This window comes from Ruditapes philippinarum, unplaced genomic scaffold, assembly GCF_026571515.1.
Source record: "Ruditapes philippinarum isolate M1 unplaced genomic scaffold, ASM2657151v2 ctg2253_1_1_1_1, whole genome shotgun sequence".
Lineage (NCBI taxonomy): Eukaryota > Metazoa > Mollusca > Bivalvia > Venerida > Veneridae > Ruditapes > Ruditapes philippinarum.
The window spans coordinates 107,548-121,632 of record NW_026852746.1 but is presented as its reverse complement, the minus strand read 5'-3'; the positions used below and the strand labels follow the sequence as shown (position 1 = coordinate 121,632).

The window sequence follows — 14,085 nt, the reverse complement described above, 5'->3', positions numbered from 1 at the left end:
TTAACTTCGCGAGTTAACTTTTTCACTAATTCAACTTCATGAATTCATTATTTCACTAGTTCAACCTTATGAATTTATGATTGAAAAAATACAAGTCCGATATATAAAAACGCTCATAATTGATTTATTCTTGATCTAACATATTTTTTCAGATTTAGTCTACAATGTAAATCAGGGCGTGTGCGACTACGACTACTCGGCCCCGCCCCCTTGTGGTACCAACGTTTCAGCTTTAGCTATAGGATAATTTGCAGCAGACGACAAATTGCTAGAACAGAAATGAACAATACATACATAATATTAGTAACCTAAATTATCATTGTATAGTATGGTGCTTCATATAAACTGCATTAAATAGTTTAGAAAAATTATCACTGTGTTTAAGAAATAATTTAATTTAGCATCTTTATGATTTAGAGGAAGATAATGCTTGAAACATTTATATATTATTTACGTTCCCCGTAGTTTTATTATCATTTCATACATGTTTTAAACATATCATTTTGTAAAACAAAATATTATTTATCATTTTCATAATTCGTTTGGAGAATGTCAAAACTGTTTGTTACCATAGAAACGTTTTTTAAAAGACTTAGTTGATGTAATGAGGTATTAATAAAGATTGTCATTAGCATACATGTGTAATGTTGTGGTGTTTTGTTATTTTTTTGTTCCTATATATAAATATTATATACACCAGAAACTCCAAACCACCAGCTGGTAATACACTTTCATTAACAGTAAGAATAACTCATGTTGGACTATGGAAAATTAACATTACAAAAAGTGAGGGGTGATAATAATTATTATTATACCCAAAGTATACATTTTATTTTACTTTATAGCCTAATGAAAGACGACGTAACATATCTCGTATTACCAGGGACAAGTAATCTATATGGACTTAAAAAACGTGATGTTCTAGTTCTCTCCCCTTATATATGGCTCTCGGAGCGGTGAAAAATACAACAAAATGTTGTTTCGTTATAATAAAAAACTTACGAATGTTCACCTCGGGTGTTATTCAGTTCTCGGGTTGCGTATATGCACTATTACCCTGAGAGACATGTGTTAATTTTATACAAGAACTCTTTAAACATTTGATAAGTATAGTTTTAATGAAGGTATCTATATATATAGCGTCCGGAAAATATTAAGTCTTTAGAGCAATACAATTTTAATTAGTATTTGGGAGGCAAATTTAGATAAATATTTAACAGGCAGATAAAATGTAAAAAAATGCGATGGGTAATCAGTTATGTAAATACATTTTCCAAATGTACTAGTATATAGATCCGTGGTTAAAGTATACAATGTACTGTTGTTACAATTAATTTGAACGAAGAAAGCAAATGTAACTGAGCGACCATGGACTTTTGTTGTTAAATAATTTTGAGTAGTATTTCACATAGAGGTATATCAGAAATAAATGATGATTTGGCATGGTCTGAGAACTTTTCATTGCTTAACATGAGCACTATGTAGTACATGCCGGGAACCAGGTAAACTTACTGCTTTAACAATTGTATATACAGAGATCTAGGGAACGAAGTTTGACTGTACTTTACTCCGCCAATGCACAGTGGTCAATTAACCTTTACAATAAAGTAGGTTATTTTATTTGTTTAACCGATATCAATTTGCCAAGCCAAGATAATTTTTATCAGCGTACGGGGAAGAGTTTTGTTTAAAACAATTGAAGATTTACCCGAGCTAGTGTAATATTGAAAGATAATCAGTCATTTTGCTCAGTTTTAAAAAAAAAAATCTACCATGACAACAGTTGAACAGGAGTCAGCCAAATATCCTGGGTTTAAAGGGATCGGATATCCCGAGGTGTTTACAACCATGCCGCCGCAGCCGACGTTAAAAAAGCCAGGACATTTGCCGTACGAGAAAGTAAAGGAATATTTTGAAAACGTAAGTCGTGCGTTTTAATAATTACTATTCAATTAATATTTTATGTTCTATTATAAACCGTTTCTTTTCAGATTACACGGTTCAAGGACAAAATGTAATGATTGTGCATTATGTACACTGTACACACATGTGTATGTTCAATTTGTTTTACCGTAAGACGTTTAAATTTATTTTATGTCTAAATCTTATGTCTGGTCATTTAGATTTCGTCATTAGATTTAATTTTACCATGGGTACGAGTAAGTGTTTGGATTTTTCCAAAAGATGTCGTTAAATGCCTTAATGACTTTTATTTATGCGGCTCACGAAAAGGACCTAACTTCGTCCGTGTTCATTTCTCGTGTTGGTGACGATATTATAGAAGTTGGGTCATGAGTGGCGTAACCATCGTTAAAGTCTTAACTTTTGAAAAGTCGCATATGTTAACAGTAGATTAATATATACACAATTATTTCAAAGAACTGGTTATGTCAGACGCTGATTAAACTAAGGATACAACTTTATTAGTCTATGACAACACTATTCTAAGATCAACTGATCCCCTGTGGCAGCATGGCATGGCCAAGAGGTTATCTCGTTCTAAGAATCGCTAACCGGATGGGTTCAAACCCCACCAGTATCAAGTCCATGTTTGCTTGAGCATGAAACTTTACACTCATTTCTCAGTACTGGTTGGTCCCAGAAACGAATGTGAGAGTGTGTTTTTAAACTAATACATGTAACTCGCTACACAATCAAACTAAATTAAATTCTGAATAAACTAACTAATCCCCTGTTCAATGTGTTGTATAGTTAACCCTGTTTCCATGTTTAGTAAAAGAAGGTAGATAGGTAGCGGGAGGGGAAACAACAATAATTTCATTTTATTCTAGATATAATATCTTTAAAGTGAATCGGTCCATAGAGGAAAGTATATGATACTACAATCATAAATGTTGATTATATATATAGCATAATACGTGAGAACAAAGCATAATTATATGAAATGTGTGTGACACAGTCATGTCTATATATAGATGGTAGAACATATTATATATCTGTATCTTGATACAGACTCATACTAATTAAACCACTTAGAACTCTTTCAACATTTTTTCTCCAATAAATATTTTATTCAAAGATCCAAGTTATATATTTCTTCCTTTTTTCAATATTTGAATACTCCGTGGTCGAGGGGTTAGAGTCGATGACTTCTAATCAAGTTACCTCTCTGGCATTGGTTCGATCCCCGGTAGTTTAGCGCAGAGGAAGGTATTCTAGTACTTGTGTAACACTCCAGGAACGATGGTTAGGAAACTACCCGCCTATATGAATGAAATAATGTTGGAATAAGGCGTAATATGAAACAAACAAAACTTAGAGAAAATGTGTGTGCCCATTGTAGGTAGACCAATCCCCTTTAAAGTGACATTTTGTCAATCCAAAGGTATACAGTGAGTGAACAGGTGAAAATCAAAATAAGTTTATATTTTGTCATTATTGCTTTCAATTTTATAATTTAATTTGCAGGGACGATAAATAACTCACACGGCACAAGTAATTTTCTATAAATATCCATATGAAATTATCTATTTATCGCATGGTTTGGAACTTTTCCTTTGTTCTTATAACCCATTATACTTAGTACACTTCAATGAGTATTCCAAAACTGTAATGATATATAACAGTACAGTTTTTTCATTGATTCATATAGGAAAAAACTCGACTGTTATATATCGGTCGAGTTTTTTTTTCGCACCTTATATATATCAATGCAGTTTTTTCATGGAGGCTCCAATGGGGCAGTGGTAACGACCATTCCAGTAGCAAAAAAAAAAAAAAAAAAAAAAAAAAAAAAAAAAAAAAAAAAAAAAAAAAAAAAAAAAAAAAAACATAAAATAAAAAAATGAAATCAATAAATAAAATAGAATAAATATATGAATACAATGAAAAATATAAAAAATGAAATGAATACCCTCATTTAATCAAAAGCCTTGAAAGGTACATCCGCTGAATGAATTATTTCCACCGAATCTTAAATCAATTTTGGTAACAGTATACACAATCCGCCTCTTATATTGGATGTCTTTTGTGGCAGCGAAAACAACAGGAAAAACTGCCTTATGATAAATAACTGTAATGTAGCTAACGATTAATTTATTTATTTGTTTCTATTACAAAAAAAGAAAACATTATGCCATTGCGATAAAACAGTTATAGTATATGAAACTCGTTAGTTACGGGGGTATAACACTGACTGGGGCGACATCTCGGGATGTTTCTGCAAAAAAAATTGTCTCGGCCTAACGGCCTCGCCATTTTTTTTAGCAGAAACACCCTTGATGTCGCCCAGCCAGTGTTATACCCTCGTAACTAACTCGTTTCATGTACTATAACTATTACACAATGTTCAATTTATAAAAAGAGTGGGGCAGTCTTTTTATCCTTAAGGTAGATTTATATTTTGTCCTAAACATTTTCCAGTCTCAACTGTTAGGACTTAATCACCATTATAACAGTCATTATTTTGAAATATAAAGTAAATTCACCTAAACTTGACAATGAAAATATGACCATTATGTCACTTTAAACTACATATAAGGATTATCAGGCCAGTAAATGTCCACGTAGTAACGGACTTATTACATTTCATAAATATCTATCTTTCATGTTGTATACATATATGAGCCGTGTCACGACAAAACCAACATAATGGGTTTGCGACCCGCATGGATCCAGACCAGCCTGCGCGTCCGCACAGTCTGATCAGGATCCATGCTGTTCGCTTACAAACTCTATAACCAGTGTAGAAACCGATAGCTAACAGCATGGATCCTGATCAGACTGCGCGGATGCAAACGCATTATGTTTGTTTTGTAGTGACACGGCTCATAATAAAGTTTCAGGTAGTTTCAGTTCTTTGGTTTCCTAGTGGTTAGGATTACTATTAAAGGCACATTTTGTCTCAGAAACAAATACTATTTTTTTTAAAAAGGGCAAATACAAATTTTAAGATATTTAGACAATGGTTTTAGAGAAATGTTAGTTGCTTGTTACCTAAAGAAAGTAGCGATTATTGTGTAAATAATTGTCATAAAAGTAGAAAAATGTAAACAAAATAATAATTTGACTTTCAAACCAAATATATATACTTATTCACTATAACTGTACTTATTAGTTATTGACAAAAGGCAACAGATGAATAAGATGGTTCCGGTACATGTAATTGGCCAATGAGTAACTCTTTGGATATATAAAAATTACACCAAATTTAAGGAAAAAAAAAACATTTGAGAAATAAAATAAGGCATTTCTGGGGCATAATGGGCCTTTAAAACGCTCTTAATTATTTACGTTTATTTAGGGATTTACGGTGGTGGAGGGGTTCTTCAGTCCCGAGGAGATACAGCCCTGCCTAGACTCATACGCTCGCCTCGTCGACGGACTGGCTCACAAGCTTTATGATTCCGGACGAATTAAAAGTAAATCATAGATAATAAATACAGATTAATGTTAAGAAGAAAAAAAACTTTAAAAGTTTAAAAGTTTAGAATTAACAATACAAGAATCTTTAAAAGAAGACTGTATTTGTTTGTTTAAAATAGATCTATTTGCTTTTATTATATTAAAATACTTTGATAAGATATAATATGTCCGTGCTTTTACGGAGTTCAACGAAGTATTACCGAATGCAGAACAAATTTTTACCATATTTACTCTTGTTTTATTCTTGTTTTCAGATTTATACAAAGATCTTAATCTAAGTGACAGGCTTATAGCTCTAGAAAAGGAATGGCCGGGTGCTGTTCTCCTTCTTCTGAAGACAAATAAACTCACTCCCGTAAGTATTGTTACTACTTCTAGAACAACAACAACAACAACTACAACAACAACAACATTGAAAACAACAGGGACAAAAAGAGTAATTATGTATGGTATAAACAACACTTAGAGCAGTTAAAACGCTTGAAAACGACAAATTTAACGAACTTTTCCATGTTTTGGTCTTTGGTCCAGCTTTACAAGAGATTAAAAGAAAAAAGGTCCAATACCTTTCGAACAGAATTATTTGTTGATAAGTATGAAGCCAGATTTGCCATTAATCAGAACAGGGTACTATAACAGTAAATACACGTAAAAAAGAATAAATAAAATATGTAATATCATCATGATTATGCTTTTAACATTATTCTGTATCTTTTATCAACAAATGTATAAGCTACTTCACAGCATTGTCTACATGTACAATGTGTGAATTATGAAGACACTATTCAAATGAACAGGGTTCTAAATCTAAGGTCTAAAATGTTGCTTTTTTTTCAGGAGTTCCGTGATCTGTATCAGAATAGTAAGTTACTTGACGCAATGGAACAACTTATCGGACCGGAAATAGGTGCGAGCCCCGTCTGGAACACCAGGCCAAAGACGCCAGGTCACAGAGAAACGGATGTTCCCTGGCATCAAGGTAAAATTCAAACATTTGATTGCTTGTTTAAATAACATATTCTAAACAGATGACGATCCAATGAAGAAAGATATTTGCCTTTAGGAACGTCACTAATAATAATGGGTTTTGTACCCAATTTCTGCAAACGTATACTTTATTTATGAACATTTCATCAGATAAAAATATAGAGGGTGCGTTCCAAACTGTATGGGTATTTTGTATTTTAATAAGATAGTGAAATTGTCTCCCTTAGATTCAGCGTACTTTGACGATGAGAGTTACCAAACTTTGATAGTAACAGCGTGGGTATCTTTTGTTGATGCAACGCCTGAAAACGGGTGTATGCAGGTAATGTTCTTTAGTTTATTGTTTGCAATAACAGAACAGCAAAGATAAATCTGTATAATTCATTGCTGAAAAGAACACTAACGTATCTTATCATTTGCTTACATTTAAGAAATAATGCAGCGGCCATGAATAACACGAACGGACTGAGCTATCAGGAACACGTTGCCAAGAATGCATGATCAACTCTCTGATATGCTTACAAAATATTTCTTTAACAAAACTGCTGATCTAATTCTACATGATTTAATATAGCATTTATACATGTATTATGAATTACCAATATTTTTTTCTAGAACATTTAATTATCAACATATACATTAAATTCTTTGATGGTTTAAGATAACATTAAGCATAAATATGTATTGTATTACATACTTTCCATCATTGACCAATTCACTTTAAATATCCTTTTTTGCAATTAAAATTAAAAACAAATGAAGATAATATGCATCTACGTTTTATGTTAGGTGAATATAATACTAAAATCTTTCAAGCATATTGTTTTGCATACTTTTGCAAATTGATAACTGCCATTCACCGATGTGGGTTCGAATCCTGCCAGGAATTTCAGGATTCTTTCATGTGAGGAAACTATTCAGCAAATTTACGGAATGTTGGTGGTTCTACTCAAGTTCCTGTTCGTACACGGAGGTGCACCACCCAGCAGGCACATCAACGTTGTTTCAACGTTAAATTATGGTCAGATTTCAACGTTGAAATAAGGTTGGATTTATATTCGGATTTGAAAGTTGAAACAACGTTGAAATTTCAACGTTGATACAACGTTGCAGCTTCAACGTTGGCACAACGTTGAAGTTTCAATGTCATTTCAACGTTGAAAACCCACCATACTTTAATTTTTGGATATAAAGCAAAGTAACCAAGTTAACCAAGTTTAGCAAAATATCAAGACAATATTAAATACTTCAGTTATTTTATTTCAAAAATACAGTTCAAGTGCTGCTTAAATTCACTTTAATAGTTTTAACAATTAAGCTACAATCTGTTCCAATCTTTTCTTCTAGATCTTTCTGGGTATGTCAAGTGTTTGAGTACTTCTTTGGCTGTCTCTTACTGCTTCTGCAAATAAAAATAAGAAGTTTGTAGTTAAAAGTGACTTGGTCAATCTAAAATTGTACATATAATTACGCAACTTAAGTAGTGATTTGTTTTTATCTTAAAATGCTTTTCTCTAAGATTTACATCATAAAACAGCATAGAAATTGAAACATAGCTAAGTTTGATATTGACAGCAAATACTGTATATAAGACAACAAAATCTTTTTTAAAAAGAAGCTATTTCAAAGTCTCACCTGTGATTGGTAAGAAAAACTGCTCCCCGTCAGTTCCTTGCAGCATATTCCCAAGAAATTAACATTCTAGGCTCTAGCTAAGACCATTTTATGCAGCATCCTGAAATCAACAAACATGTAAATTTTATATTAATAATGTTACAGGAATATTCCGCAAAAAATATATTTTAAGACAAGATAAATATCCAGTATTTGAAAAATTTATACTTTGTATTGTAAAGAAATTTAAATATATAAATTAATATTATATAATAAGAAAAAATTTCAATTTAACAAACCTGACAGTTCTTTTCATGTTGAATGTATGGTATACAGGCTACAGCTGCAATACTCTAAATTTCAGCCAGGACCAGGATCTAGAATATAAAATAAATTATAATAATAATTATATAATAAAATAGAAATAGATTTATTATTCCCCATAAATTTACGACTATAAAACTTTAACACTCAAATTTGTCATTTAACTTAATAATAATGTATTTTTTTCAAACTAATTAACACTGTATTATACTATCACTAAAATAAAGCATAGTTATATATATTGACGAATCGTCTTGGGACGTAAATTAAGTGGGCCGAACTACTTTATAGAATTTAGGTTTCAATTTTAAAATTGATTAAATTCTAAAAAGGATATAGTACAGACAAATGTTTAATAATATGAAAAATAAATTAAAGAAAGACAAGATTTGTAAAATCATAAAATGCCAAGGACAACAATAACTTAATGCTTGAAAGGCCTACCGAACCCAATTAGGTCGCGAAAACGTGTCAAATCAACTCAATCATGTGTTTTCATCTCTCATTTATTTCATAAAGCAAATTTAAGTAGAATTTAAAGAATAAATAATAATAATATAGAAAATAATCAGTAAACTAAAGTAAAACATAAGGGTAATACCTTCGAAATCAATATAAATTGCCAATCGTGTTGTTTTCAAATTTTCCAAACAGCGCCGCCATTTGCACGAACGATAATCATAGGCAACAAACAAAATCATAGACCGCAACAGTTACTTCCCCTGACCAGCGTTATTTTATAATCGGGGTTTTGACTAATATCAATTTAATAATTAATATTATTCATAAAGAACTAAAAAACAGCAAACAACAAAACATATTAACTAATATTTAAAGCGTTAATAGAAAGTGAAAAATTATTTCCAACTTTATTTGTTTAAGCGCTAATTTTGAATATACGGAAAAAGATTGTAACGCAAGTTTTCCTGACAAAAATCACTCACAGACTAATTCAATAAAGGAATAATATCACAAAGTTAGTGGTATAAAAGTTTATATAATGATTAAACTAAATGTAAAACTTCGACCATAAACAACGTTGATTCAACGTTGTATATACATTGGCATTATATCCGAATATGGTTGTCCATAGTTGAATATTGGTTGAACAACGTCACGACCATATTTCAACGTTGTTTCAACGTTGAAACAACGTCGAGTGCCTGCTGCATGGGCAGAGCATTTTATGTATCAGCAATGTTGGAAAGTCGCTATATGACCTTACTGTATTGGTTTTTAAAGAAATCCTAATTAGAAGTTAAAAAAATAGGAGAAATAAGATTCTTATTTCTTTTTTCCTTTTTTTTGTTTAAAAATTTTTTAGATCCAAATTAGGTTGCTGTTTTATATTTAGACTTTTGAAAATCCTCCTAATTTATTTACTTCTGAACTCGTAATGCTATCTTCATTTCTCTGAATAAGGCGTTTAAAACTTCTTAAGTGCTGATAAGTAGTTATTCCGATAATTTCTCCTACTTTTGAGTAAACATTCATATCAAGTTGGAAGTAACAACTTATGATAAGATTTTCTATCTCTCCTATTAATAAAGTTTATCAATGCCATAATTAGGCGTTCACTCCTAAAATTGAAAAAGCCCTTATATATTTAAACTGCATGCTTAACAGGAGAATAAAGTTCTTATTAATCTTTTAAAACTCCTAATTACAAGTTAAACAGTTTTTAAAGACCACATATACGCATCATATGATTACCCTTTTCTTACGAGAAAGGGACATATAGCTGTCCGCACACTTAAAAATTTGGCATTTCCATATTGTTATTAATAAGGAGGCTTATATGATTGAATTGGTTGATATACAACAATAGTAGGGGATCTGTTTTTTCATATTAAGTCCGCTATAAAATAAATAGTTGTTATGAATAGTATAAATTTTACTAAATTTTGCAAATATGAACGTTTCAAAAACGTTTTATATGCATCAAATATATGAGATAAATTTCACATTTAGCCATGGACCATTTTTGCCAAAGTACGCACGTAATTTCTGTATTAGCGGATAACGGGAAGGGCCGAATAATCATAAGCTGACCAAAAGTTGACCAAAAGTTGCTATATAATTTTATCAAGTTACTTATTTTTATATTATACAGTTCATGAAAGGAGGGCAAAAGAAAGGTTTAGTCGTTGTGCACGAGTGCTGTGACAATTTCTATCTCACAATAAAGGAAGAGGAACTGATAGAGAGGTTGGGTAAGGAAATCTTAATAATTTGCATGCCGGGAAATATGTCGTCTGCTTAAAATGTCGTCTGTCTTGTACCTGGCATCTCAGCATCTGTTCTGGTACGAGACTGCTGTTTGCAAAAGATATAAAGATCACTCAGATCAGGCTAAAGGTTAACATATTAATTTAATGCCACTTATTTCTGTGGTGAGAACTACAAAATGGCTGCACGGTAACAATATTTCTTGACAGAATATATAATATATTTGAACAAAAGTGAACTTTTTAAAAACAGTTTTTTTATTTATTTCCTTAATGGCACATTAGATTTAAAATATGCACGCAGAAAGAACGAATTTCATAAAAATAAAGTCAACATTTTATTCGGACTACTTTTTTACAGGTGCAAATCCGAAGACCGACTTCATTACATGCCCAGTTAAAGCTGGCGGAGTGATTTTCTTCAATAATATGGTGCCTCATAAAAGGTTCGTCAGTTTTAACCTAAAATCTAATTCATTTGTGACATTTAACCTTAAAAAAGGAGATGTATATGTACAACACCATAACAGTAATATATTATTGCAAGGTGTACATCTTATGATGCAACAACCATTTTGATCAAACGTGTAAGGTATTTAGTGTAGAAAGGGTACTTTTAATCTTTCACAATTAAATAATGATAGTTTAAATATGGTTTTTGATCCTGAAACGTTACAAACATCAACCCACTGCTTCCAGCAATACTTTCCAATGTATTGAATTCGACAACTGGGGTTTGTAGCATATTCGAAACAAGTGGTTTGCACATTTGATCAGTTTCCTTTACATATTGTATTTATTCTATGTGTTACCTGTAAAATATTCATTTTATGATACGTATGTAAGGTCTTTTCGGTACTTTGATCCTATTTGATAAGGACCGAATAGCTGAATTTTTGTATTTATCTTTTTTTTATTTAAGTAAACAATTATGTAGTATTATCAAGTTAAATGTCCTTGGATAAACAATGTTTGCTACGTAACCGTTATCACTGGGTCATGTAACCCATCAACAATCTTATAACTATCATTATAATTTACTGCTCGTACGTAATTTCGATTATAGTGACGCTTATATTTACGGCCTTCGTGGTCAATTCCTACGCATCAAAACTCCAAACCGGTGTTAAATAGCCGATATACACCTCTCAGGCCGATGTTATTTCGATTCTATCACTATAAAATAAGGAAGATCACTAATGTTAATTTTTCAAGCGAAATAACTTCCGGTGCCGACTTTCGTATAACGCTGTTCGATTTTCGCCCCCTACTGTTGGTTGCAAAGATATAGAAATTATTAAACAAAATAAATAATAAGAAAAAAACGTTAGTTTATCAAAATTTCAACGATAAAAACTTACGTCGTATTGTGTTCACATCAGTGCACATTTGATCATTTTTGTTTGTATGAAATAACGCCAGCTTGTTTTTGAATGAGTTGTTTACTTAGGATGACGTCATTAGGCTGCTTACGGATTGGCGTCGTTTGTTAAAATATTTTATCAAATATGTGGCGTTAGTGTATGTGAGATATTATTTCGCTATTGTATGAAAAGAAAACATTATAAAAACTGAAAATATAAATAAAATGCTTTTTATTGTTGCTTTAAAAGGCTTTGTAAACTATATAATCGAGGGTGAAAGCATAAAAGCCGCATATACAAGTAGTCCCTAACCAGTGTTTATTTGCAGTTTAACACCGTTTTTTTCCTTCTTTGTCTACAGTGACAAAGTCACGTGGAGTGATAGAATATTAGTTATAAAGAGGGTTATATTGCAAATTACCGTTTATATACGGCCATATAACCTGCCCAGAAACTATATAGCGAATAATTCATAAAAAATCTTTAATTAAAAAAACCGCGACGTTACAAACATGCAGTTTTATTATTCAACTTATAGATAGCATATTACACGGCTGCTGTAAATTGGTGCATTTATTTTTTTTCTTTAAATGAAAGGAACTGTGCAGTATTAATGATTTTTAGAAAGGTTTTCAACAGGTTCGATGGTTGTGTATATTGGGTTGTTTGCTATATAACTATTGCTTACCATCTTGTAATATTAAAACTTGCAATCATTAATATAACATTATCAATATAAATGCACGTGGTTTACTGTACATTTTCACTCACAGCGTTCCAAACCGATCCGACCATATCCGCTTTGCTATGGACTTGCGTTACCAGTCACCAAATCGACCATGGGGATTTTTCGATAAAAGTAAGGGAATCCTTCTTCGATCTCCTTCGAAACCAGATCACGTGCCAGATTGGGAGTTCTATTCAACGCAAGGAAGATACGATATAATTAAAGAACTCGTCGTCGAAAAGACGGTAAAATTGTAGATTAATGATTTTTAACTTAATTTCCTTCCCAAGAAAAAACAGTTTCTGATTTTTACTCTGCACTGGTCTCCCCTGATATGCAAGGAAACCGTGTTCGCTACATGGCTACAGTTGCCTACTAACAGTGCATGGAAAATACAAATTTAAGATACGTTTTATTGCCAAACGACTTAAATAATAATTATAGAAAGTCGAATGGCAAGGGAAACTAATGGAAAAGGTTATTCATGTAACAATACATCATGTTTATCTACCTTGATACAATTACTTATTCTTCACTTTTCGAAAAAAAAAGAAGTGGAACTGTTGTCATGACCATCTCGTCGGCTTTGGCGTTTTCGTCGGTTAACCTTTTCGTGACTGCAAGATCGATTTTCTCAGAAACTATCAAAGCTATTCACTTCATACTGATTACAGTCATAAAAAGACGCTATTTCAAAGAGCAGATAATCTTCAAATTATTGTTTGCAAAGTTATGGTCCTTTTTTGTTACATTTATTTGACTATCCAGCAGCGTTCTGTCTGCGGACAGGTTTGTTATATTTAAAGCTGTTTGTAATATTGGGATTCAATCAATGGTAGAAGATATGGATAAACGACTGAGCTCGAATTATGTATCCTACGTTACTGTATTTAATCTTTCTTCTTCTGTGAGTTTGTTCGTGATCACTGTTTCTTGTGTGTGTGTTTTTTTTTTCAGGGTCAAGGTGACAAGGACGATGAATTTGATACCACATTGACAGGACCTCACATGGATCGGTGGAAAATTGTAAATCATAGTATACATACAGAGGCCTACCTTAAAGGCGCTCAGAAAGTATAAAAACAATATCAGTCACGTGATTGTAACGTAAAAAGAAATCAGGGCGCAAGACAAAATAGTCCATATCAACTGTGCCAGGTTTTATTTTCTGTTAAAAAAGTTTGTAAAATTTTCCTTGTACAGCATCTTTGAATATATAGTGTACATGAAGACATGAAGGCTTTGCGATATAAAGCAGATTAACGTCGAATCTACTTTGTTAATTGTTTGTTTGCATGCAGTATAAAGTCGAACCGGCCTTGTTAACTTCTTGTTCTCCAGCAGTGCAACGTTAAATCCCCTTTGAAGCACTATAACTTCGAATTCGCTTTATTGAATAGTTTTGCCAGTCGTATAAGGTCGAATCGGGCGTTTTATTAGATCAAAACACAGTGAC

General features: G+C 32.0%; 1 protein-coding gene and 1 long non-coding RNA gene across 2 annotated transcripts; one reads left to right on the top strand and one right to left on the bottom strand.

Moving 5' to 3' along the window:
* The first annotated feature begins 1,671 nt into the window (after positions 1-1,671).
* LOC132723243 (phytanoyl-CoA dioxygenase domain-containing protein 1 homolog) lies at positions 1,672-13,715 on the top strand. Its single transcript, XM_060707926.1, has 9 exons — positions 1,672-1,920; positions 5,264-5,381; positions 5,640-5,740; positions 6,223-6,364; positions 6,600-6,694; positions 10,424-10,523; positions 10,900-10,984; positions 12,676-12,874; positions 13,587-13,715. Exons 1-9 carry the CDS (start codon positions 1,774-1,776, stop codon positions 13,707-13,709), a joined length of 1,110 nt encoding a protein of 369 aa, XP_060563909.1. The 5' UTR covers positions 1,672-1,773; the 3' UTR covers positions 13,710-13,715.
* Positions 7,604-8,982, bottom strand: LOC132723237 (uncharacterized). The gene is made up of 4 exons (XR_009624715.1): positions 8,912-8,982; positions 8,286-8,363; positions 8,008-8,107; positions 7,604-7,774 (listed from the first exon to the last, which is right to left on the bottom strand). It is a non-coding gene; the product is annotated as an uncharacterized LOC132723237 (long non-coding RNA).
* Positions 13,716-14,085: the final 370 nt, after the last annotated feature.